The sequence below is a fragment of the Mugil cephalus genome, chromosome 10 (genome assembly GCF_022458985.1).
Source record: "Mugil cephalus isolate CIBA_MC_2020 chromosome 10, CIBA_Mcephalus_1.1, whole genome shotgun sequence".
Lineage (NCBI taxonomy): Eukaryota > Metazoa > Chordata > Actinopteri > Mugiliformes > Mugilidae > Mugil > Mugil cephalus.
This window is the reverse complement of record NC_061779.1, coordinates 1,079,085-1,106,145: the sequence shown is the minus strand read 5'-3', so window position 1 is coordinate 1,106,145 and position 27,061 is coordinate 1,079,085. Positions and strand designations below refer to the sequence as shown.

Genomic DNA, 27,061 nt, shown 5'->3' with positions numbered 1-27,061 from the left:
TAAAACAAATGAATTCGGTTTACAACGTGTACAACAGTGTGGTAGACGTGTAAAAACATTTTTGAAACATTTTTTCTTCATTTTTCTAGTTTTAATTCATTTATTTATTTTTTATTTTTTTATTTTTATCAGACCAGGATAAAGAATAACGATAATAAACAATAATGAATTCACTCCCTTCTTGTGATGAGGTAACAACACAAAACCCTTTTTCTCCTCTGACCAAAAAGAAGAAGTAGATAAGTAAATAAATAAATCCCACTACAGTTCACAGTGTTTCTCTTCTCCGTCTGGATAAATAAATATAAGAGTAAGAAAATAAATGAAAAGCAGAAAGAGTTGGAGCGTCGTATATTTATCGAGTCTTAAATCAAAGCTTTAAAAACGTGTCTTTGTTGCTCTTTTCTTGTGTCTGTGTGTCAGTGGACGTGTTTGTGTCTCGTTCTTTGACTCTTTCCGTGGGTAAATCTCTAACGTGCCGCTGCAGGTGGAAAGGCGACTACGGCGGAAAGCTGCAGCTCTTCTTTCCAGCCAACTACGTGGAGCAAGTGTCCAACGACGTCCTCCCCAACAACAGGACTCAGGTCAGGACTCGGGTCCAGGTCACGTTGTTTAAATGAAAAAAGGCTGAATGTAATGACGTGCTGATGTTGGAACAGGACATGGAAGACAACCCGCTGGGTGAACTGTGTAAAGGCATCGTGGACATCTCCAAGAGCAACATCCAGAACTGTGAGTCCAGGTCGTCCAACGCGTGGACGAGTCCCCGTCACTGCTCCTTGAACTTTTAAACCTTTATTCTCTCAGAGCGTCTGAGCTACGACGTCTACGCTTTTATTGGCAGATTGTCTCATTTCCTGACTCTGCTATTATTATTTAAATATGAATCACCGTCAGACTGCAGCGATGCACGCTTCACAAACACACAACAGACACACAAAGACACACAAAGACACAGCAGGAAGTGACTTTATCATTAAAATGTCTTATTATTGTTAAAATCTGCTACGCTACAGGGAGTAAACACCGAACATGATCCTGTTTCCTTTATGAAGGAAAAATTAGAAACCAGACTTTCATTTAAATTATAATATTTATTATTTTTCAAATTTACACAACAACATAGAATAACACACGTGTAAAGACACAAAACGTTTAGTTTAGTTTAGTTTAGTTTAGTTTAGTTTAGTTTAGTTTAGTTTACTGTAGCCTAGATTAGTCTAACTTAGCTTAGCTAAGTTTAAGTTAGTCTAGCCTAGTTTAGTTTAGTCTAGTGTAACTTAGTTTAGCTTAGTCTAGCCTAGCCTTGCCTAGCCTAGCCTACTCTGGTTTAGTTAAGTTTAGCCTAGTTTCACCTAGTCTAGTTTAGCTTATTGTAGCCTAGTTTAGCATAGCATAGCCTACCCTAGTCTAGTCTAACTTAAGTTAAGTTAAGTTAAGTTAAGTTAAGTTAAGTTAAGTTAAGTTAAGATTATTCTAGCCTAGCCTAGCCTAGCCAGGCCTAGTTTAGTTTAGTTTAGCCTAGCCTAGTCTAGCCTAGCGTACCTCTATTGAGTAACGTGTCATGTTGTCAGGTTAGAAGTATAAAGATTTGTGGTTTTAAGGTTATTTAATTAAATGTGGATCAGTTCTCTGAAGGACCTGGGTCCTGATTCTCTTGTGGTTTCCAGTGAAGAACGGTAAGAACGGGAAACCGCACGTGTTGACTCTGAACAACACGGAGGACGACAGCCTGCAGTTCGACCTGGCTGCAGATTCTCTGGAGGAGCTGTTCGCCTGGTACCAGGTGGCCTGGGACATCACGCAGAGAGAGATGAGCAAACAGTACCACCGGGAACAGGAGGTCAGGCCCCGCCCCCCGACACAACGCGACACGACACAGAACTACACAACACGACACGACACGACACGACACGACACGACACGACACGACACGACACAGCACTACACAACACAACACGACACAGCACTGCACGACACGACACGACACGACACAACGCAACGCAACGCAACACAACACGACACGACACAACACAGCACGACACAACACAGAACTACACAACACAACACGACACAGCACTGCACGACACGACACGACGACACGACACGTCACAACACAACACGACACAACACAACACGACACGACACGACACAGCAGCACAGCACAGCACAGCACAACACAACACAACACAACACAACACAGCAGCACAGCACCGCACAACACAACGCAACGCAACACAACACGACACGACACAACACAACACGACACGGCACAACACAGCACAACACAACACAACACAACACAACACAACACAACACAACAAAACACAGCACAGCAAAACACAGCACAGCACAGCACAACACAGCACAACACAACACAACACAACACAACACAACACAACACAACACAACACAACCCAACACGGCACCGCACGGCACCGCACCACATAGCACAGTACAGCACAGCCAACACAACACAACACAACACACAAGTTCAACTCCTACAGGCTGCAACACAAACACACACAGTCATAGTTGGGTTCATGGACGGGTCACAGACTCTCGGTCTGATGTCGCTCTTCCTGCACTAGCAACAAACACAAAACTACAAACTACAAAGACTCACTAAACTACAGAGACACAACAACTAGAGAGAGACAAAATGATCACAAGGAGACACAACCCAGAACAGAACACACAACTATAGAACGACAACGTGACTACAAAAGACAGTTAACAAAGCGACAACATGACATGACGACATACAAACAGACACACACCTGAAGAGAAACACAATGTGACTGCAAAGAGGTTTAAACACTTAATGAGAACAGCGGTGATGACACAGGAACAACTACACACAACAACTACTACACAGAGGTGTGACAACAAAGACACAACGACGAACTGAAACAGACGTAAAAAGAAAACAAACGGTTTGACCCAGAAAAACAAGCGCACAACTATAGACACACAAAACTACTGCAGAGACAAAAAAACACAACTACAAATACACTCAGAGTGACCACACGGAGACACAAAATGCTAAATTATGACAGAGACATAAAGCTCCTACAGACACACAATCTAAAAGAGGCTAAATCACTAAATACTCGACAAATTGTAAAATCGTTTGTCGAACAACACAACTGTTGAAGTTGTATTTGAACGTGTTTAGATTCATTTTTATTATTATTTAAGACTCAGCTGATTCTGATTTGTTTATGTAATAAATCATTAGCTAATCAGGCTAACGAGCTAACACGAACTCAACGAGTCCACGTTGTAGCTCCGGTGTGTTTGTGTTGTCGGTGTTGGGACGTGAGCGTTTCACCGCCGCTTCCTTTCTCTTTCTGTTCTGTCCGAGCTCAGATGAGGCAGCAGGAGGAGGTGGAGAAGAAGGCCGAGGTCGCCATGGAGATGTCCGACCTGGTCGTCTACTGTCAGCCTCGCAGCAAAGAGAAGGACCGATTCGGTAAAGACGGGGACACGGAGACAGGCGCCCGGGGGGGGTTAGAAAAGACACGATAGAAATTAAAATAAAGGAGACAGAAAGAAAGAAAGAGAAATAAACTGAACGAAGTCAGAGTAACTGAGGGATGTTCAGTAACATGTTGGAGTCATTGAAGTTTCTAGAATCTCTCTAAGTGGTTTAATTCAGGAGGAATCAAAGATGGAACACAGTTAAAAAATAACAGGTGGTTGAATCCTATAAGTGACTTTTATGAATGAAACCATCAGAAAATGACATGTTCCATCATGCAGCGTTTACTCAAACACAGCTGACAGAGTCCAGAGCTCTGATTGGCTCATGAAGCTGCTGCTGTCACATAAACCACCAGAGGAACGATTTAATTTTGAGAAGCTGCTTTTGTAGGTTTTATTTAAGAGAAATTAAAAACTTTAAGACTGTAATATAAAATACTTTGTGCAGAGATGTGTTAAGATAAGATGTTTAAAGGATAAAGAGAATGAAGCACAGTGAAAAGAAGCTGTGAGCTGCTGTGAAGGTTCTGGACCAGGCAGGAAGCTGGAGGTGTTCAGACTCTGGTGGGATGGATTATTTTGGAGACAGTGAACGACTTGATGTAGTCGTCGGCTGCGACGCTGAGAAGAGGAGAAACGGTTTCACCACAGAGAGCTGCACAACAAACAGGATGTGGCCAAAGGAAAAGATCTGAAGACGAGACAGCTTCCTGTTACCCGCTCTAAATATGGAAATACAGCGAGTGATGCGTAACTACGCGCCTGCAGCAGGTCACTCTGACGAGCTGGTGGGAAACAGCAACCGTTTTGCTGTGACTGGCATCAACTCAGTGTTTCCACTTCTTTAGAAATGTGCATGACCCAAATATGAGAGGGAGGCCTGAAAGCGTTATGCAGATTCAAACTGTGAGAGAAATGTTTGAACTTGGTCTTTTAAATATATGGTGCACGACAACAACAGAAACAAGATGAGTTCAGAGACATTTAAAGAGAAGAGAAGAGAAAAAAGATGTAAAGATTTTAGTGAGGCTGAAAGACTGTATATAAATATGGACTAAACACGTCTCCTCCATAGACTGTATATAAATATGGACTAAACACGTCTCCTCCATAGACTGTATATAAATATGGACTAAACACGTCTCCTGCATAGACCGTATATAAATATAGACTAAACACGTCTCCATAGACTGTATATAAATATGGACTAAACACGTCTCCTCCATAGACCGTATATAAATATGGACTAAACACGTCTCCTCCATAGACTGTATATAAATATGGACTAAACACGTCTCCTCCATAGACTGTATATAAATATGGACTAAACACGTCTCCATAGACTGTATATAAATATGGACTAAACACGTCTCCTCCATAGACCGTATATAAATATGGACTAAACACGTCTCCTCCAATAGACTGTATAAATTAAATTGGACTAACACGTCTCTCCATAGACGTAATAAATAGGACTAAACACGTCTCCTCCATAGACCGTATATAAATATGGACTAACACGTCTCCTCCATAGACGTATAAAATAATGGTTATAAAGTCTCCTCATAACGTTTTATCATCCTGTTTCCATAGCATCAAATAACAAATTAAAACGGAACTTTAAAAAAAAATGACACTTGAAGGTTCATTTAATCTACCCGAAATGACTGAAACTAGTGTTTTATTTGGCACTAACATGTAGGGGGTGGAGCTTATAACCTACACTGCAGCCTCCAGCCACCAGGGGGAGCTCTACTAGCTTTGATTTCACATTAGAGCAGCAGTTCATCTTTCTATACAGTCTGTGGATGAATATATAACAGCAGTTTTTTTTTACGTTTTAACAACTATTCCAACCAAATATTCCACAGACGAAAAATAAGTTGCTTCTTTGTGTCTGAAAAAAAACAAAGATGGCCGCCGTCTTAGCTCGGTGTCTTGTCTTCAGCTGAAGTTTCACTCTAATTTAAAAACAAAAATTCTTAACAAGACTAAAACTATACCAAAAAAAATCAACAAAAAACAGACTAGCAACTGCAAAGATGAATAACTACAGAGCAACAAGATGGCTACAAATGAATAAAGGCAACAATACAAAACCAGTTAAAGGAGACACACAACAACTACAAAGGGATGTAAAATGCTCAGTAGTGCTGGAAATCATGGCAGAAGGACAAAGACACAACATGACTGTTGCTGAGCTGCCACTGATCGACCACTTCATTGCTCTCATTGGCCTGTTGGTGTCATTGACCCTAAACCTTCCTCCTCTTTCTGTCTTTGTAGACAGCTACACCTACAAGGAGGTTCGTTCCTTTGTGGAAAACAAGATGCCTGGAAAGAGTCGCACCAAAGACTTCCTGCGCTACAACCGCAAAGCTCTGAGCCGTATCTACCCTAAAGGCCAACGCATGGAGTCCTCAAACTACGACCCCTACCCCATGTGGGCCGTCGGCTGCCACATGGTGGCTCTGAACTTCCAGACTGCAGGTACGTCGGGGGGGAGGGCCCCTGTTTTTACTTTAAACGTTATTCATCCACCACGGAAAATACTTGTCACAGTAGCTCAGGTTTGAAAAAAATAGTTTAATAATTTAAAAATATACATAAATAAAAATATAGAAATAAAACAGACAATAAAATATAGAATAAAATAAAATAAGTAATACATATAGGTGATTATAGTTACAAAATAAAATAAATATATTTAATAAAAATAATACAAATAATAAAGTAAAATAAAAAAATAGAATAAAAGTCAAAATCCAGTAAAAAATAATTACAAAATAAAACTAAAATAATATAATAAAAGTAATAGAAAGGAAAAAGTAAAATAAAATAGAATACAAGTGAAAATCTCGTAAGATAATATAGGTGAAGATAGTTACAAAATAGAAATAAAAATAAAAACTAAACTAATAAATCTAATATAATAACAAAATAAAAGTCAACATCTAGAAATAAAAATAGATGACGATAGTTGCAAAATAAAATAAAACATTCAAAATAATGAAACAATAAAATAAAACAATAGAAATAATAAATTAAATTAAAATAAAATATAATAGAACTCAAAATCTAGTAAAATAAAAATAAGTGATGATAGTTAATAAATGAAACTTAAAAATAATAATAACAAATAAAAATAAAATACCATTAAAGACAAAATCTAGAAAGTAAAAATAGGTGAAGATAGTTAATAAATAAAAACAATAAAAATCTAGTAAAATAAAATGAATTGGTCAGAAATGTACAAAATCTGCATATGAACAAAAGTACAAGAAATAGAGAGACGTAAAAATATATTATATATATTCCAGACTGATTCCTTCAGCAGTTACCAGGAAGTTCAAGGATTATGAAGGTAATAAGATGCAACAACGTGCAAACTTTATTTGTCCCAGACAAACACCGACATGAGACTGAGCGGAAAAGCTCAGTTAAAATAAGTAACATAGAATAAACCAGTTATAATGAATGTATATGTAACTTATAACTTACTACAAGCCATTATAAAATAAGATATTATGACTTTTGATTGTGAAACTGAGAGAAACATGTGAAATGATGTGTCCCCTCAGATAAATACACCCAGCTGAACAGCGCCCTCTTCAGTCTGAACGGACGTACGGGGTATGTGCTGCAGCCGGAGGCCATGCGTGACGACAGCTACGAGCCTCAACAGGAGAAGAAGAAAATCAAGTACAACATAGTGGTCAGGGTACGGCCCCCCCATCATAACCTTCCCTCCTCCCTTCCTTCCTTCCTTCTTCCCTTCCCTCCATTATCCATTACACACAGCAGCTGATTCAGTGTTCTGATGACCACATGGTGGCGCTGCTGCTGAGGCTCATTTAAATGAATGGACGAGCTGATGTTGGTTTGGTGTGAACAGGTGATCGCTGCCAGACACCTTCCTCGACCCGGACGCAGCATCGCCAGCCCGTTCGTGGAGATCGAGCTGTGTGGACACACGGAAGAGAAGTACAAGACCATCGTCTATCGTAAGGGAGGGGGGACACTGGGGGGGACACGGGGGGGGGGGGGGCTGATCCATCCATCTATTATTAACACTGACTTCCCTCAGAGAAAGAACTGAGACGGGCGGCCCGTGAACTTTCTGGTATTTCAAGTTTGCTTTTAGACTCTACAATAAAAAAAAGTAAATAAATTACAGTTTGTTTGATTTTCAATTTAAGAAAATCAGTTTAACGAGTAAATTTACCGTTGGTTGAAAAGTTAAAGAGAAACCAGTGGATATTTGATTCACATAAAAGCAGCAGCAGAAGAAGACGAGGACCAGTGGTCACCATGGAGACAACTTCCTGCTTCACTCGAGTGTTTTTGTTTTTTGGTTTGTTTTTTATTTTATTTATTATTATTTTTAAATGACATTAGTAAAAAAGAAAAACGAGTCTAATTGCTACAGAATTTAAGAAACGTTTTCTTTTTCCACTTTTCGTTTCTGGTTTTAAAAACAAACTTGAAATACCAAAAAAAAAAAAAAAACTGGGTCAATCGAGTCAAATATTCAGACTTTATTTAGCATCAACAGAATCCGTTCATGTATCTCAACACATGAGACACAGAGAAATGTGGAGCCTTGAAATGTCCATCATTAAATAAATGGAAGAATAAGATAATAACATGTAATAACATGGACATGAAATGTAAATTCTAACTGAACCCGTGTGACTGTGTGAACGTCGGAGCCGCCCAGATCTTATCGTTCTTCGGTGAAGCTGGTGAACCAGCTGCACATGTGGGGCGTTCAGGCTTTGAGAGAGTTGCCCTTCATGTCTTGATAACTTAGCGTGGTGTTTGCAGGTGATAATGGTCTGAACCCGGTGTGGAAAGCCCCGGCTGAGCCTGTCATGTTCAGCGTCTACGAGCCTGAACTCACGTTCCTGCGCTTTGTGGTCAACGAGGAGGACATGTTCTCAGACCCGAACTTCCTGGCTCAGGCTACGTTTCCTGTCAAAGGCATCCGCTCAGGTGAGCAGACACGAGACGCTGTTCACTTAAAGGTCACGCTCTGCGCATTAGTGATTCACCCAAAAGGTGTTAAAGAAATACGGCTGCTGAAGTCCAGTTATATTTCTCCTGCACTGAAAGGGATTCTCCTCCTCGATGTTTGATTTAGTTTCTCAGCGTTTTCCACAGAGTCGGAGAAAAAGTGTTTTTAAATCAGTTCAGGCAGCTGTTAGCTTTAGCTTAGCTGTAATGTAGCGTTGCTAATTAGCCACAAAAGTGATAAATAAACTCAAGAATTTCCCTAATTACGACATTCCTGTATGTGACCTGTATATTCACTATATTTGTACTTGAACTTGGGGTTTTTCGTGTGAAGCACCTGAAAAAAATCCCCGACTTGGGTCGACAGACACCTGGAGGTTTATAATTAATTGGACAACAGGAAGCAGCGGTCGCGGTTGTTGTTGAATCAGAGCAAAGCATCAGTTTTGTTTCGTCCTTTTATTCTTTGGATGAATTGATAAAAGCTTTATTTTTAATTAATCTTTTTCGGGATAAAAACGTCTTAGATCTTTTTGCTCCTCTTATAAAAAGTAATGGACTGAACTTGAATTATTTAAAAAAAACAAACAAACACTTGGGTGAAGCAGGAAGTTGTCTCCATGGTGACCACTGGTCCAGAAATAAACTCCTTTTTCTTCTTCTGGTTTTATATGAATCAAATATCCACTGGTTTTCTCTTTACTCTCTGGTTTCTTAGATTAAAGGACTAAAAGTAAATCGTAAACTTTGCAATTAACACAAAGACCTGGTGCTTTATTCCAGCAAAGCTCCTGAAACCACTCGGGCTGATGTGGGTTTTTTATTTATAAGCACTAAAAATACGATGACAGACATTATTCACACAAAATAAAGTAATAAAATGACAAAATAATTCAAGTTGAATCCATTTATTTTTATAGCAGGCGCAGAACGATTTAAGAAGTTTCATCCTGAAAAAGTTTAAATAAAAATACAGCTTTTATCAGTTTTCACCTAAACCAGAATTAGTCCCGTCTGTGTTAATCCCTTTAACTGCATCCACATTTGAGATCAATGTGAATATTCACAAGAAGAAATTAGGAAAAACCTTGAGTTTATTTATCATTTTTGTGAATGTACATTACAGCGCCTATGCTAAGCTAAAGCTAACGGCTGCCTGGACCAATTTAAAATCACTTCTTCTCACTTATCCAACTCTGGGGAAAACGGTGAGTGACTAAATTATACATCAGGATGGAGAATCCCTTTCAGTTCAATACTAAGTTATAAGACAAATTATCTTCTATGTAATTTTCACACTCTGTAGATCAGAGTCGCTTTTAGCCCGCGGGCCGTATGTTTGACACCTGCACTCTAAAAGATCAGATTTCAACTAAACTAATAAAAACAACTGTCCAAGAGTTTGTTGGTTATGAAAACGCTCTAAAACATTACCCACAGTGCACTCTGCTCTCTGTAATGCTGGGACTCATTAGAAACATCAGCTTCACGTAGCTGGAGCTAGCCAGCTAACCAGCTAACCAGTTAGCCTCAGCTAACGGAGAAAAACACGTAGCCAAACTTTTGAATTTCACAGTCATCATGTCAGAATTTCTTCTTCTTTTGTCTCAATATTTCATCAAATCCAAAAACCACTGACAACAAATGCAGCTGATCTAGTTTTAATTATCTTCTGGGTCCTTTAGAGTCTGTCCTCATGATTCTACATCAGCTATGAACCACATGGAGACTGGACTCATAGAGTCTGAACCCTGCACCTGGTTAGGGTCACGGGTCATACGTGGTATTTTGTCTCCATCTAGTGGATTAATGGTTGTACTATAGATAATAAACAGTGCAGCCATCTTGTAGTGGCAGTTAGCTTAGCACTGCTATGTAGCATGTAGTCTTGGTGGCTGTTGGCTTAACATTGCTATGTAGCATGTAGCCTGGGTGGTTGCTAGCTTAGCATTACTATGTAGAATGTAGCCTTGGTGGCTGGTAGCTTAGCATTGCTATGTAGCATGTATCCTTGGTGGCTGGTAGCTTAGCATTGCTATGCAGCATGTAGCTTTGGTGGCTGGTAGCTTAGCATTGCTATGTAGCATGTAGCCTTGGTGGCTGGTAGCTTAGCTTTGCTATGTAGCATGTAGCCTTGGTGGCTGTTAGCTTAGCGTGGCTATGTAGCATGTAGCCTTGGTGGCTGGTGGCTTAGCATTGCTATGTAGCATGTAGCCTTGGTGGCTGGTAGCTTAGCATTGCTATGTAGCATGTAGCCTTGGTGGCTGGTAGCTTAGCATTGCTGTGTAGCATGTAGCCTTGGTGGCTGGTAGCTTAGCATTGCTATGTAGCATGTAGCCTTGGTGGCTGGTAGCTTAGCGTGGCTATGTAGCATGTAGCCTTGGTGGCTGGTAGCTTAGCGTGGCTATGTAGCATGTAGCCTTGGTGGCTGGTGGCTTAGCATTGCTATGTAGCATGTAGCCTTGGTGGCTGTTAGCTTAGCATTGCTATGTAGCATGTAGCCTTGGTGGCTGGTAGCTTAGCATTGCTATGTAGCATGTAGCCTTGGTGGCTGGGGTCCTGGGGAGTTCCATGTGTAAATCTCCATCTTCTTCTGGATCGTATAATGAGCTCAATGGTAGAATGTGATGACGTCCAGGAGAAATAAAATGTCCAAAGGTTGAATTGTGTGAACGTTGCCTCCTGTAGTGAATCAGTAGCATTTTGGAGCCAGATTGACGGTGCTGTTGTCTGGTTTCAGGCTACCGCTCCATCCCCCTAAAGAACGGCTACAGTGAGAACCTGGAGCTGGCCTCTCTGCTGGTCTACATCAGCATCCAGCAGGCGGGGGTGAGTTCATTCGGTTCAGAGTTCAGGGCGTTGGCGTCGCCGTGGAACCGTTTCTGATTGTCCTGACTCGTGTGTCTTCAGAAAGCCGAGGAGGCGCTGTACTCGTCCTACAGGGACCTGAAGAAACAGACCGAGGTCTGCGAACCGTTCCTCTACGACACGCACACCAACATCCAGCGGTCGGCTCCGCCCCGGCAACAAGGCCACCTCACCAGGGAGTACAGCGACAGGAGCAGGTACGCCACCGTATATCAGATAATGATATAAAAACGACCTCACATGATGTTTAGTTTTAGCTACTTTCTTTTCTCAAACAGCAATAATTAATATTATGTTGTTCAAATGCCACTGTTTTTTTATTTTTAATTTAATGTTGCAATTTTTTCATTTTTTATTTTTGCTTTTGTGAAACTCTATTTATTTATTTTAGAAACGTATTAATTTAATTTAATTTTAATATTTATATTTTATTTAAAAACTGTTAATCTATGGTTTTTAAATATAGTAACAATTATATATATTTAATGAATATTTTTTATTTAATGTTGCAGTTTTTAAAGAAATCATTAAAACTTATATGTTTGCTTTTATTAACATTTATTTATATATTTACTTATTTTAGAATTTATTTATTTTAGTAATTTTTTTTAAATTTAAGAACTATTAATGTATTACTTATTTATTATTAAATAGTGTCTATGTTTTAATTCAATATTTATTTATTTTTATTAAAACTTTATTTGATATCCTAAATAATATCTATTATTTTTCCATAAATTTTCAACATTTATTATTATATATTATTATTTTAGTTCTGGCTACTCTTGATTAAAGAGTGTGTTTTTTTTTTTTTTTTAAATCCTACTGAGAAATGTCACTATTTTTTATTTAATTAATACTTTTTTATTCAATTATCATCAATTAAATAAAATTGATTATTATCAATCTCTATTTATTAATTTTTTATTGTAATATTTTTAAACTATTAATTTAGTATTTGCTTATTTTTGTTAAAACTTTATTTGATATCCCAAAAAATACCTATTATTTTCTGGTGAATTTTCAACATCATTGTTATTATTTTTCATTTAGTAACTTAAAACACATTTACAGATTTTTTATTATTTAATTTAAAACATTTATTTTTTGTTATTTCATTTTTAGTAAAGATAGTTAAATATAAAATAACAAAACAGGTTAAATCTTAATATTTCTGCTGTTTTTTCCGCATTTCATTCCAGGACAAAAGAGAAGAAGATAAACAACAGTAAGTTTTATTCCTGAGGACTCATCTGTCTGAGCAGCGGACTACAAACCTGATGTCACCCCTGAGGTTCTCCAGATGTTTTCAATCCAATGTTACCCAAAACAGTTTTCTATTTATTTAAGATGAATAAAATATATATCTGTGGTCTTATTATTTTCTCTGATTCTGTTGAAAGGCCTTCTGGGAAATGTAGGAAACCTTTAATGTGAACTCAGACAGCGAAGCGTTAAGTCTGTCATCAAACTGATGGTATTTATTTAGTTAAAAGCTAAAGAGCTGAATTCATCTTAATCAGAAACGGTGACGCCTGTGTCGACTGTGACGAAACCCACGGCTGTTTTACTCTTTTTATTTTATTTTTTGCAGTGTGACATTGTTTCCTCTCTAATGTTTGTGTGAGACGGTGAAATCAGAATAATGAAACGTTAATCAAACAGAACTTTTGCTCTTTCTCATGTGGAGTCGGTTGATGTTTGTAATTCCTGTGTGACTTCCTGATTAATTGGATCAATAAAGTGTGCTTGGTATTAGGAAACACTTCACTTAACTTCATTTTATTTTCTCCGTTTGCTAGTATGTGGAGTCAGTGCCTGGAGATCATGTCGTCTGCTCCACTGCATCTTAGATCTAGACTTTATTCATCCACAAGGGAAATCACTTGGTCACAGTAGCTCAGTTGCACATAACAAAAAAATAATAATAAAATAAAGAAACACTCTTATGAACCCCCAAGTAAAAAGAAAAACAGGTGAAGATAGAAATAAAATAATTAAAAATACATAAAACATATATATAATAAAGTAATGACATATAAAAAGATAATATAAAAGTATTTGTATCTGTTTGAGTTGTCCTGAGATTAATATGTAGGAATAAAAAAGTTTTACCTGGTCTGATGAACCTGCAGCTCCTCATCTAACACTTTCAAACTGATCCGCCATGAAAGAAAATACATAAAACGATGTGAGGACACATTTCTGAATAATTATTTGTGTCTCTTTTTGGACGTATCAAGTCTTTGTGGTAAGATAGTTCAAAAATAAAAAATAATTAAAAATACATAAAGTATTATTTTCAAAAAAATATAATAGAAAATAATATATAAAAAATAGAAATGAAATTCTAGCAAAATAAAATAGTTTAAGTAAAAAAATGTACAAATTTAGTTTTTATTTGTGTATTATTTACATATTACGGATTAATTAGGTGCAATATTGTGCATTAACATGAAGAACTTCTGTCTCGTCCATAGAGGTGAGTTGTTGTGAAGAAAAACAATGTGCAGACACTTTCTCAATTTATTATTTTTGTCTTCATGATCACGTTGCACCGCTTTTCGTGACTTTTTTGTGTCTTTGTGGTCATGTTTGCATGTCTTACAGGTCATTTACCGACTTTCATGGTTTTGTGTGTGGTTTGCTTCTGTTTGTGGTCATTTTATGTCTCTTTGTGTTCATGTTGCACCCGTTTTTGTCATTTTTTTGCATCACTTTCAGTCATTTTGCATATTTTATGGTTTTATTTTTCTCATTTTGCGATCACATTTTGTGTTTATTTCAGGTCCTTTTGACTCTATTTGAAAAACTTAATGATTTTCTAGTTTTAAACTTCGAGAAGAGAAAATGCTCCTAATGTTGACGACATAGCACAGGTGAAATCATGCGTTATATATATATTTATATAATTATTTGAAGGCTTGAATTGATTTTATATATGTGGCTTGGTGTCATCTGCATAGAGACGAATATTCATGTTTCCTTGTTTCCTGATAACAATAATAATAATAATAATAATAATCAGGCTGCATGAAGCATACACTGACTAACCGTTTAGTGTTTCTATCAATATATAATTCATATTCACAGTGACATTTCTTATATTAAGACAAAGAAAGAAAACATGGCTCCACAGATCAAACAATATTCACAGACAATTTATTTTTGATTGAAATTATTTCACATCGTAGTTGTTAATTTTCCTGTTGAAGATCTTTTTGTTATTTTATTACAACAGCCACAGAGCAGCAGCAGCAGCAATAATAATAAGAATAATAAGAATAATAATAATAAGGAGAAGAATAATAACCCAGCAGGAGAAGCAGATCAATGCGACTGAAAGAGAGAGAAACATGATGGCGCCTCTTTCCAGCTGCCACAAGAGATTTTTACGACAAGGAATGGGAAATAGTCGATTGTTTTCAGTCTGTTCCTTGAATGAAAACTGTGAAAGACGAAGCTTTTACAGTTTAGAATGAAAAAATGAACATTAAAAAAAATAAAATAAGTCGCAGTGAGCTCCACAGGATACAGAGACCGAACAGGAGAGGAGTTTTTATTCAACCATCACACGGCCTACGGTAAACACTAAAAATAAAATGAAATAAAAATAAGAACCTTCCATTAGAACCTCCTGGACTCCACACTCACAGTTTGGAAAGCGGCAGCTCAACGTCGCCTGAAATCTGCTTTAAAGGAAGAGTTCTGGGAAAAAATAACGTTCGTTCCCTTTCACTCTGGATGACAAACCAAAACATCCCAGGCTACAGCCAGAAGCTAGTTAGCTTAGCAAAGAACTAGACAACGGCTAACAAGCAGCTGGACATGCTGGGTTTCTCAAAGAGGTTTCACCCGTGAGGAGTTTAGGTTTTAACTGGAACATCTGTAGAAGTCCAGTGGCTTTAGTTTCAGCTCGTTGTTTGGGACATTACAACTATTTTTGGGGGATTAAATGTGAAATCCTGCAGGTTAAACTGGTCTAAATAGACCACAATGCAATATTTCGATTCTAGAAACTTAAAAAAAAAAATAAATGCATGGTTAAAAACTGGCATTAACAGAAAAGTTTCGATTTAAATTTTAATAGATTTGGGGAAAAAAAGTCTCTTCACCTTCTGATCTTAGCTTAGCTAAGCTAAGCTAAGCTAAGCTAAGCTAAGCTGCTGGCTGTAGCATCTCTTGGTCGTCATCTCTTCAAAAAGAACTGCTCCTTTAAAACATTCACTTAAAAAACGAACAGAAACCAAAAACAGGAGGGATAAAATGAAAGTTGGTTAAAGTCGGGATGAGAAAGCTCTGGTCGGATTATCTGAACAACAGGTTTTTCTTCAATATAAAAAAATGGCCACGTTTAAACTAATAAATCTCAGCTTCAGTCCAAAAAGCGCCAAAGTTTCTTACTGGCTTTTTTTTTTCCTTTTTCTTCTTTTTTTATTTTTATTATTTTTATTTTTTATTATTTTTTTTATAGAAAATCAATATCAATCAAACATGAACTGCCTCGACCAATAGGCTCGCGGGTAGATCCTGGCAACAACCAATCAGAACAGTCTTATAGGATCTCTCCATTTCAGTCCTTAACCTCGGTGCGATAGTGATCAAACCCTTATTATATTTTAAACTTTTACAAAAGAAAAAAAATAAAAACACTAAATAAAAACATCAGATGACGCAGCAACATTTATGTGCAAAAAAAAAAAAAACAAGAAACAGAATAACACAGGAAACAAATGTTTGATTAAAGTGATTAAATCAAAGAAACATTGGAAACCTAAAAGATAATATGCATTGAAACATTTTTAAGATTACAGTGCACTTTTCTGTGTGAAAAAACAAAAGAAGAAACCAACAAAACAACCACACACACATTAAGATGAAGGCAACAGCGGCCGCCGATAAGAGGCCGAGAGAAACGGGACGAAGGAGGGAAGGAGTCAAAAAAGAGAGGAAGGTAGAAGATGACTATATACACTCATATATATGTACATCATACAGGATATGAGGTCCTAAAGCTGGGCCCGAGGGCGGCCGTACGCAGGCCTACAGGCCCCACAAAAAAAAAAAAAAAGAAGAAGAAGAAATTGTCATGGCACACAAATAAATAGGAAACAAAGCGCCTCCTGTCCTCTGACTCCACAAAACATCTGGAGCATCCTGCAGGCCCACGCCAATAAATAAAAACCTGCTTTCTGTGTTTTCAAAGACAAATCCACCCAGAAGCCACCGGACGGGCACGAGGAGGAGGACGAGGAGGACGAGGAGGAGCAGGAGGAGCAGGAGGAGGAGGTTCTGGTGTCAAACATCGTCTCCACTAACAGGCATCACTTGGTGGGAATGTAGATTAAATTCAAGGTGCCTCATTTTCTTTTTCCCCCTCAAAACTGTTTTTGTCCCTTATGTGACTGAATATGTACAATAATTATCCTCTAATCAGAATTACGACATCTTAAAAAAAAAACATTATGGCGTAATATAAATACAGCAGGATGATTAAAAACAGGTGGCGAACAGCGGTGGAGTTTCTCCACGAGAAACGAGAGCACAACTAAACTCACTGAAGATGTTTGGCGAGTGTCCTTCCTCTGTTCCCAAGCGTCTGCAGGACAGAGCCGCGGCGGAAACGAGAAGAAAATAAAAGCAGAGGATATGAAAATATACAACTCTCAGCTGGTGATGGGTCCACGCACGGATCGCTGCTTTCTGAGGCAGAAAAGCAGACGAACCCGGGACCTGGGGACTTCATTTCTGAGTTAAAGGAGGATTTAAAGACACAACTTATAAATAGGAGGCAGTCCCAGACTACCCAGCTACTGCTACACAACTATTAAATAGTGATGGGAGGTGTTCAGTACGTACACTGAGAGCACACGAGGAACAGATGACGCCGTTTCCTGCAGAGCTCCAGAAATGTCACAACTGAGGGGCGGTTATCTTCAAATATGTTTTATATAGAAACACACAATATATGAAAGCACAGATGTCTGGAAAAATATGTTAATTCAAGTTGATAAAAACCTTTTTTTTTTTTTTTGTGTCGTATACGAGGAGTAGGCACAGTCTTCTTCTCTCTGAGGGACGACCTCCGTTTCCCAAACGAAAGAAGCTGCAGAACTTCCACCACGGGGCCGATGTCTGGAGCTACGTCCTGGATCCGACCGGATCAGAGGAGACCTGGAGCTGAGCCCGGCCATGAGGGAGGAGCTCCGGGGGGGCGAGGAGGCGGAGGGAGGAGGAGGGAGGCGCAGGGAGGCGCAGGGAGGCGCAGGGAGGCGGAGGGAGGCGGAGGGAGGCGGAGGGAGGTCGGTTTAGACCGAATATGAAAATGTACGAAAGATGAAGGGTAACGACTAAGAGAAGAGTCCCAGTACAGTCACATGTCTCCTAAATGTCCTCTTATGTCGTTGGTAAAATCCTCAGGTCTCTGCTGAGGTCCCACTGATGAAGGTGATGAAGGCTCCTCCTCCTCCTCCTCCTCCTCCTCCTGCTCCTCCTCCTCTGATCTGAATGTGTCCTCAGGTCCCAGGACGACGACGTTTCTTCAGGAGGTTCCTGGTCTAATGATGATGTCATGGATGGAGGCGGCGTCACCGTGTAGATGTCGGGTGGTGTGTGTGTGTGTGTGTGTGTGTGTGTGTGTGTGTGTGTGTGTGTGTGTTGATGTTGTGGTCGTGTTACGGGGGGGGGGGGGGGGACATCACCAGGCCTCCGTGTACCGGACGTCCACTTCTTTCAGGTTGGGCAGTTTGGCCTTGAGAGAAAAATACGATAAACTGTTAGAAAATCTAGTTCTACACGAAGCATCTGGGATTTATATACAAATAAAACTCAAAATAGGCTTTAGGATGCATACTTTAGGATATGCATGTGTAAAAGTAAGTTGTAGTTTTTAATTTCATTCACTGACTAAAAAAAAAACAATTAATATAAACATATGTTCCCAAATCTGAATTTAAAGGAGCAGAAAGAAGAAGAATCTGATATAATCTGTATATTAATAATCTGATATAATCTGTATAATATAATAATAATCTGATATAATCTGTATAATATATTAATAATCTGATATAATCTATATATTAATAATCTGATATAATCTGTATAATATAATAAGAATATGATATAATCTATATATTAATAATCTGATATAATCTATATAATATAAGAAGAATCTGCCCTTTTACCGCAAGAATTAAATAAAAATTAAAATCTGGAGACATTGTAGAAGCTTCTTATTGAACCAATGGAGTCGAAGCTGAAGAAGCTCCGCCCACAGACTAGAGGGGAGAAGCTTTGCCCACAGACTAGACTTTTTTGTCCAGCTATGAAGAAACGATTAATGTTCCTGAATAAATGAACTAAAGCACAGATCTAATATTTCTGTTTCACTGTTTTTCTTTGTCTCCTTTCATGTGAAAATCTTTCGATGTTTTGAGTGTTTTTTTTGTTTTTTTTTATGAAGAAATAAAGAGAAGATTGTGAAGGATTCAGAAACGTTTTTACCTTGAGGTCCTCGTATGTGTCGGCCGTCAGCTTGGTGCTGTTCATGTTCAGACTACACAGACTCTTCATGGCTGCAACGACACAGTTACAGTTTTAACTTTCTTCAGAAAAACAGCAACATTTACATGATTTATTCACGTCCGACTACAGAGCAAAGGTTTGGAAGCAGCGTTAAAGGTCATAGTTTCATTGGTTTCTACTTTGCACCAGAATAAAGAGGATGATTCTACAGAGACGAACTGATCACAAGACATTTCTACTATAATCATCAGGTATTTGAGTTTTTCCTTCTTCACATTAACCTTTGGCTTTAACAGCAGCGTGACACATATGAGGGATATTTATATGAAGACTCTCAGTGGTCAAACAGTTAAAGTGAATCATATAAACTGTTTTTCTCTTTACTTTTGCGCTGAAGTTGTGACTCTTTAAATCTTCTCGACCCTAAAACTAAACCTTCTTCTTTCCTTTTGCTGACATTTATTCAGTATATAAAGTTAAACTGAGGAAAATGGTTCATATTAATAAAAGCGATAACAGTGAAGTCGTGCAGTAAATACAGTGTGTGTGTTTATTTATTCTGTGTCTTCTTACAGCTGAGAGCCAACAGGCCGGCGTCGGTGACGGGCGTCTCACACAGGTTCAGGACCTGGAGACAGGCCAGATGCTCCGATAACAACCTGAGCCCTGCATCCCCGAACTACAACAAGAGAAGAAGAAGAAGCTCCTGAGTTACATGTTTTCTGTCTATGGCTGCGTGACCTCCGGTCGTGTTAGAAAACGGCCGTTTACCTGCGTGGACCAGAGGTTGAGCTGTTTGAGTGAAGGCAGCTTGATGAGCTGCTCAGCACAGGCACTGGTGACGTTGGTGAAGGCCAGACTCAGGTTCTCCAGGTTCCCAAAGGAACCCGAACTCAGGAGGCGGGCCAGGTCGGCATCCTGCAGCATCGAGGAGGAGGAGGAGTTAAAAACACTCACATAAACTTTTTATGAGTTAATTTATTCTGTGATAAATGTGCTGAACTCACCGTGGACTTGGAGGGCAGCGTCAGCCGGGTGGGGCCTCCTTTTCTTTGCTGATGAGGACACAAAGAAAGGAAAAGATGGCGTCTGAGTTCATGCAGGGACTTTTTGCGACAGCAGGGGGCGCGTGTGAGCAGGTTTCACACAAATGACTCAAATCCAGTTATAAACTAATGTTTTCACTAAAAATCTAAACAAACACAAAGATAACAACAACTTGTTTTTGTTATTTACGTAATTAAAGGTCAAATTAGTAAACACACCTGAAAATAAACTCAAAAGAACGACACTGGAGCCGATTAATAGTGAACGGACACACACTGTAAAATATTATGCACAGGAGCTTCTGTTTAGCTGTTGTTCTGTTTTTTTGTAATAATCTGTAAATAAAGAACTAAGTGATTAAAAAATACATTTCATATTTGAGACAAATGGTTAAAAAAAGAAAAGAAAAAGAAATGAAGCAAAGTATTATATTTGGTATATATCGTCTCTCCTGCTTCTTTTTTGTCTGTTCATTTAAATCAGAGTTTTTTTTATTTATTATCATATGCTTGGAGCCGAATATAGAAAATGATTCTCTTCCAGCTGATCGTCCACTGTCTCAGAGCCCAGGTCACATTAATAAGAACTATTATTATCGGATTAAGAATCGTCGCTATCTGCAGATGGAAATGAGATTTATTAACAACTCATTCATCCTGAGAGTTTTCCATCATTGATAAACAAAGCAGATAAACACGGGACAGAGACTGAACCCTGGAAGCTTCTTCATCCTCAGAGTCACTGCTGAGAAATAAATGTCTCTGAGGAGAATGGAAATAAAGACGTGATCATATCAGTAATTAAACCACACGATAAACCACACTCCTCCTCCTCCTCCTCCTCCTCATATCGAATCATTTCCTGAGAGGTGATTCTAGTTCAGATTAGTTTCTTGTTGCTTAGTTTAGTTAGAATCTTTTAAAGTCCCGTCACTAATGAACAGACGTCTCTTATTCAGTGGATGAAGTTCAGCTCCTCTTCCGCTGATCAGACCACGTCCACATGTGGACTGACACCAGATCAGTGTTCACACCTGGAGACGTGTCCTGATACTGGCTCCATGACGCTAACAGTGCTGATGCTAACGGTGCTGATGCTAACGGTAGTAAACAGACTGATATGGTTCCAGTGAGTGTTTAATTAGCTTAGCATCCTTAGCTCTATAGTTGCATGGATGGAAGTGAAGCTTCAACATGTCTGAGACCAAACGTTTGTCTAAAGTTTGTCTGGACTTCACCTCTAAAGATGCAACAAGGAGGAAACATCAACATCTGACCACACATAGCATTAGCATTAGCATAGCATTTTATTAAAGGACCAGAGATGTAGCATCTGTGATGAGACAGACCCCACGACACTGAGTTATTATTATTATTATTATTATTATATTGGTTCATTTATTCCTTAGTCTTAGTTGAACCAGCCTCTGTATGTTTATTGTCATGTGCCAAGTTTTTCTCGTCGGTCTACGTTGTATTTACAGGATTTATTTTATACTTTTTTTTAATCCTCCTTTATAAGTCTCAACATTTGCACATTTTTTGTTTAGTTGCTGCATCATAGGTCTTTGAGGAAGGTTATTTCAATCCTGTATTGTGTTGCACACGTCAGAATTATCAGTAAAGTTGACTTTGTCTTATTTGTATTTATATTATTTAAATTAATATTCTATTCAACTAACATGTCAAAAAAATAAAAAATAAATAAAAAGGAAACATTATTGGACAAAGTTTGTTTGTTTTCATTCTTTAAGCGCCGGCACCGTTTGTAAAGAACCGGTTTGACTCCGGTATCAGATAAAACCTGAACCAGACCTGTTCACACCTGGATTCTAATGTTTGGTGTAAACGAGGCCAACGAGGAGCCGGCAACCATCCTCAGACCTCGTGTGCTCGCGTCTTAACCTCTGTGGCCGCCAACAACCGCCACCATTGTGCTGGAAGTTGAAACCAGGTCAAATACAAGAATTTGTCTGTAATGAGAAACCGATGACTGGCGCTTCCTGACGAACTTCTGCAGAAATAACTCACCAGTTCCTTGAGTTCCCTCTGTCGGTCGCAGAGCTGCTCGTACATCCGGAGGCCGACCTGAGTGCTCTCCAGGGTGGAGATGATCTGCAGCTGAGTGTCTTTGTTCTCGATGATGTTGTACTCCAGCATCAGGCACAGGATCTGGACACAGAGTCAAACAACGGCACAACGTGAAGCTGCTGCTGCTGCTGAGGTTTGGTTTCAATCTAAACTAGAAGAGTCCCCAACAACAATATTCATTATTTCTGTGTAAATAGTTTGGGGGGCGGGGCTTAATGTGGCGATGGACAGAGGAGAAGTCATACGCATCATCAGAGAGATGTGGACTCTCTCATTGGTTCATGAAGGTATATTTTCTCTGTATCAGTTTAAAGCATAGACTGTATATAAATATGGAATATGCAGTATAGGTCATAAGCTCCACCCCCTCCATCTCAGTGGGCGGGACTTGGACCAAAACAAAACACTAAAATACACGTCGAATATTTATTTTTTTTATCCAAGGATGGTTGCAGCCATTTTAGGTAGTAATGAATGTTCAAGTGTCAATTATTTGTTAAGTTTTACTCTTTATTTACAGAAACAGGTTGAAACGTAATGGCGACCACCAGTTGCCATGCCAACCGCTCCATAAAGAGGTCCCGTGGGGCCGTGAGAGTTTATATACGGACTAAAGTTGTTGTCTTGGATGAGTCTTGGTTGCGATCACACCTGTACTTTAATCAAGTCCCTGAAGGATGATGGTTGGTTTACACATAAATAAGAGAATATTTTGATTATTATGTAGGAGAATTAAAGGCCACCCACCTCCACCATGGTCTGGTTTCCACGCAGGGCCAGCAGCATGCAGGGGCCCAGCTTGTTTTCAGCCAGAGAGAGCAGGAACTTCTTGGTCTTATAGCAGGAACCCATCAGGATGTGAACCTGCAGGAGGAGGAGGTGGCGTCACATCAGTAGTTCAGGTTGGTTTCTTGTACATGTACGTGTGCTCGTCCACTCACCATGCTGGCAAACAGCTCGCCGTCGTCGTCGCAGGCCACGCCTCCTGGACTGTAGAGCTGGAACCAGCCGTCTTTACCTGAACGCACACTCAGCAGACAGGAGTGGACCTGGAGGACGGTTATAGGACGGTTATAGGACGGTCAGACCCTACGAAGCATCTCCAGGTTCATAAAAAGGTTAAAAACTGCACAAGACTCACCTCCTGCCTCGGGTCCTCCGCAAACCTCTGGATGACATATTTCAGTTCCCTGTTCAGACGAAAGAAAAAGGTCAGGCTGTTTTAAAGCCATCGGGACAGAAGAAGAACAGTCATTAGAGTCTGAGACACTTACTTGGTGAATTTGGCATGTGCAAGAGCCCTGAAGACAAGAGGGAAGACAGAAAGACATTACAGACTGAAAACACTCGTAGGATCAGTAACGTGCACGACTTTCTTCTGGTACAGATGAGACCGAAAACTTTCATTCGTCTGGACGCAGTCAACAGTTTCAGAGGGAGCGCAGAGCTCATTACAAGACGTCTGCAGGGTGCTGATTATCTTAGATGACGTTTAATGATCACTGTAGGGAATCCGTTTAATTAGGATTCAGTAGCACCTGTAGGAGGTGAGATGATTGGTCCAAGGAGGCTAGGCGGAGCTACTATTAGAGCTATTATTAGCTGGGGAGGCTAGGAAAAGCTACTATTACGTAGGAGGTTAGGAAGAGTTACTATTAGCAATGAGGCTAGGAGGAGCTACTATTTGCTGGGAAGCTAAATACAGCTATTATTAGCTAGGAAGCTAGGAGCAGCTAGTATTAGCTTGGAGGCTACCAAAAGCTAGCTACTACAAGGTGGCAGGCCAGAAAGAGCTACTATTAGCTGGGAGGCTAGTTGGAGCTATCATTAGATAGGACGCTAACAGCAGCTAGTGTTAGCTTGGTGGTCAAGATGCTAGGGAAAACTACTATTAGCTTGGAGGACTGTAAGACCTACTGTTAGCTCAGAGGCTAGGAGGAGATACTGTTAACTAGGAAGCTAAGAAAAGCTACTATTAGCTAGGAGGCTAGAAGGAACTGCTATTAGCTGGGAGGCTAAAAAGAGTTACTGTTAGCTGGGGGGCTAGAAAAAGCTACTATTAGCTAGGAAGCTAGGGAGAACTACTGTTAGCTAGGAGACTAGGAAGAGGTACTATTAGCTGGGAGGCTAGGAGGAGCTATTGTTAAATAGGATGCTAAGAGGTGCTAGTATTAGCTTGGAGGCTACGATGCTAGGAAAAACCACTGTTAGCTTAGAGGATTGTAAGAGCTGCTGTTAGCTCAGCGGCTAGGATGAGCTATTGTTAACTAGGAAGCTAAGAAGAGCTACTATTAGCTAGGAGGCTAGAAGGAACTACTATTAGCCGGGAGGAGCGACTATTAGCTGGGGCTAGAAAATGGTACCATTAGCAAAGAAGCTAGTGTTAGCTGGGAGACTAGAAAGAGGTACTATTAGCTAGTTGACTAAGAAGAGCCTCCATTAACTTGGAGGCTAGGAAGCTAAGAAGAACTATTATTAGCTTGGAGGCTAGGAGGAGCTCAGGTTAGCTGGGAGGCTAGGAGGAGCTCCAGTTAGCTGGGAGGCTAGGAGGGGCTCCAATTAGCTAGGAAGCTAGGAGGCTAGGAGGCTAGGAGGAGCTCCTTTCCCAGTCTGTCTATTGACTGTAACTTGTTTTGTTAATGTGCTAATTAGCGCTCTGCCTGTGCGTGTGACAGGACTCATTACATTGTCGGTTCCTGGTTCTGGGGAGAGTTGTTGTCGTTCCCAGTGACGCCTGAAGGCATCGACCAGGCAACAGAGGCACAGGTGAGGAACAGGTGAGCTCCAACAACAAGTCGCCGGTTAATGATCAGTCAAACAGTTACAGATACAGCTCCAGGCTCTTATCGCCAATTACAGAGTGAGGCGTCCCAGCGGGGGGAGGAAAGTGGCCTCTTTAGTCTGCGACTCCCCCCCGGGAGGAGCGGTGACGTTAGCGCCTACGTTAGCAGTCACTCCCGAAGGGACCTGACAAGAAACATGTGAACGTCCAACACCAAGAATCCACCAATGAGGTCATGAAGGAAAACACTCGTCTACGCTCTGAGACAAACGAAAGAACTAAATACTGTTCACACCTGGTTATTAGACTGATCTGGATTCTACGGACCAGGGTTCACACCTGGTTCATTTCCTCTCCACCCTTTCATCCCTCATTTTCCTCCCTTCTTTCCATCTTGTTCCTAAATCTGGATCATGTCTCCAAAGCTGATACAATATTCTACTGACCACATGGTGGCGCTGCGGCTGAGATCAGATGCAGTAAAGTGAAGATGAACGTGTGAATACTCACTCTTTAGGGAAGGGGATGGGCTGCAGCAGACTGGCCAGAGCAGGTCTCCAGTCGTCGTAGTCGGACCTGAGTCAGAAGAGAAGTTGAGAGCGCGTGAGACCTGGAGGACGAAAAGCTCGAGGCCGGAGGAAGACGAGCCGAGTCGCGGTGATGTAACAGAAGCTGGTTAAGTAACAGGCGTCTTTGTCACAAACGCTAAAAACCCACAGACACTGTCGCTTTTTAGGCCACCGGCTCAGTTACCACAAGAACTCAGTCATGTAAGAGCTGCTCCACTTTCACACTGTAATCAGCGTCCGGGCTGTTCACACTCTAATCAGCTCATCAGGCTTTTACGTTTCACATCATGTCACCTCATCACACTGGGACCCGTCGGCCTCCATCACGTCTTCTCTACGGTTCATGGAGCCGCGGCAGATGTTTCTTAAAATGCACCTTCTGCAGTTTTAGTTTAAAATTCACCTGCAGCCAGTTTTTAATTCACACCTGCAGCTAAACTTAGAGTAAAAGCAGAGTGAACTAAATGTCTGCATGTACATTCGTCTCTTTCTAACAAGCAGAACGAAGCAGTGGGAGTGAGAGTGCGGCTTGTTTCCCCCTCGCTGCAGACACGGCGATGCTGAAAAGTACAACCGCTAACACACCAGCATCTGAACTTTCCGACCTCAAACCAAGGCGACGTCAGCGTCAGAGTTTGGACTGTCCCTGAGAGCGGAGACGATCAGAACCAGACTCAAACCCAACTCCTCCTCCTCTGGAGTTTTACTTTTTTACACGTGGGTGTTTGGTTGTTGGATGAACATCCGGTTCATTTCACAGCAGTTTACTTCTTTACTTTTTGTGTTCATATGTAATAATCCTTGGATATATTTCTATTTTTATTTTTGTTTTCTCTTATTTTAATTCACTTATTTTACAACTGTGAATTTTCCCAGTTTGACCGACCACCTTTTTTTATTTAGTCATAAATGAATCAACTAATCAGCAGAACAGCATCGACTGGTTTCACTGGTGTTTGGTTCTTTTTTTTCTTTCACTTCCATCGTGGGTAAAACATTCAGCTGAACTCTGATTCCTCTTGGATGTGAAAGTGAAAGCAGCAGAAACATCATGTGTTCGTAGCCGATCATTTAAATCTGCAGTTTTGAAGTCTCACAGGAAAACACAGCTGGTGCAGGCGTCTGACCGACCTCAGCAGCCGCCGCAGTCAAACCCTTCAGCTGTAAATGGTTTGACGTCAGAAACGTTCGAGGGGGATTCCAGTTTATTTCAGTCTGATGCATTTTCCCGTTAAACTGAGTCTTTGCTCTAATTTGAGACGTCGTCCCAAAACCAGCGGTCGCCACGGAGACGACGTCCTGCTTCACTCAAGGAGGGTTTTTATTTGAGTTACGGTCGAGTACACGACAGGATTTAAGCTTTAATTATCTGTCACTTTCAAATGTTTTATCATGAGAACACGTTGGGATCAGAGTCTGATGGAAGTTTGCTCTGCAGTCATTTTGATGTTGTTTTGTTTTAAAGATGCATTTTTTTTTTGTTGTTAAGATAAAAGAAGAGGACAAACGCACAGTGAACTTTTATGAACGCGACAGGAACTTTATGGAATAAATTGGCAGGAAAATGTAGAAACCATCCACAGATTGACGGGTTTTAATTTACAGCAGGATATTAAATTTGATAATGTTTTTATTTATTTTCATGAATTTCTTGATTGTTGATTGAACTGTTTCCATTA

At 39.9% G+C, this 27,061-nt stretch overlaps 2 protein-coding genes across 4 annotated transcripts in view; one reads left to right on the top strand and one right to left on the bottom strand.

Moving 5' to 3' along the window:
- plcg2 (phospholipase C, gamma 2) overlaps positions 1 to 13,140 on the top strand; it is a 32,630-nt gene extending 19,490 nt beyond the window's left edge. For both annotated transcript variants that reach the window (XM_047597268.1, XM_047597269.1), the window contains exons 23-33: positions 488 to 584; positions 660 to 732; positions 1,671 to 1,843; positions 3,373 to 3,475; positions 5,773 to 5,976; positions 7,068 to 7,207; positions 7,382 to 7,490; positions 8,314 to 8,481; positions 11,243 to 11,331; positions 11,413 to 11,567; positions 12,573 to 13,140. In XM_047597268.1, coding sequence (XP_047453224.1) covers positions 488 to 584; positions 660 to 732; positions 1,671 to 1,843; positions 3,373 to 3,475; positions 5,773 to 5,976; positions 7,068 to 7,207; positions 7,382 to 7,490; positions 8,314 to 8,481; positions 11,243 to 11,331; positions 11,413 to 11,567; positions 12,573 to 12,615 — 1,354 coding nt within the window. In that variant the 3' untranslated portion in view covers positions 12,616 to 13,140. The remainder of the gene's footprint in view (positions 1 to 487; positions 585 to 659; positions 733 to 1,670; positions 1,844 to 3,372; positions 3,476 to 5,772; positions 5,977 to 7,067; positions 7,208 to 7,381; positions 7,491 to 8,313; positions 8,482 to 11,242; positions 11,332 to 11,412; positions 11,568 to 12,572) is intronic.
- Positions 13,141 to 14,515: 1,375 nt separating this feature from the next.
- LOC125014519 (c-Maf inducing protein) overlaps positions 14,516 to 27,061 on the bottom strand; it is a 42,135-nt gene continuing 29,589 nt past the window's right edge. Inside the window, exons 12-22 of one of the 2 annotated variants that reach the window (XM_047595641.1) lie at positions 25,324 to 25,389; positions 23,306 to 23,332; positions 23,173 to 23,221; positions 22,973 to 23,080; positions 22,779 to 22,895; positions 21,972 to 22,112; positions 19,902 to 19,949; positions 19,666 to 19,812; positions 19,468 to 19,573; positions 18,874 to 18,944; positions 14,516 to 18,121 (exon numbers count right to left, since the gene is read on the bottom strand). In XM_047595641.1, coding sequence (XP_047451597.1) covers positions 18,068 to 18,121; positions 18,874 to 18,944; positions 19,468 to 19,573; positions 19,666 to 19,812; positions 19,902 to 19,949; positions 21,972 to 22,112; positions 22,779 to 22,895; positions 22,973 to 23,080; positions 23,173 to 23,221; positions 23,306 to 23,332; positions 25,324 to 25,389 — 934 coding nt within the window. In that variant the 3' untranslated portion in view covers positions 14,516 to 18,067. Of the gene's footprint in view, positions 18,122 to 18,873; positions 18,945 to 19,467; positions 19,574 to 19,665; positions 19,813 to 19,901; positions 19,950 to 21,971; positions 22,113 to 22,778; positions 22,896 to 22,972; positions 23,081 to 23,172; positions 23,249 to 23,305; positions 23,333 to 25,323; positions 25,390 to 27,061 lie in introns of both variants that reach the window. The other variant, XM_047595643.1, reaches the window with a different exon arrangement.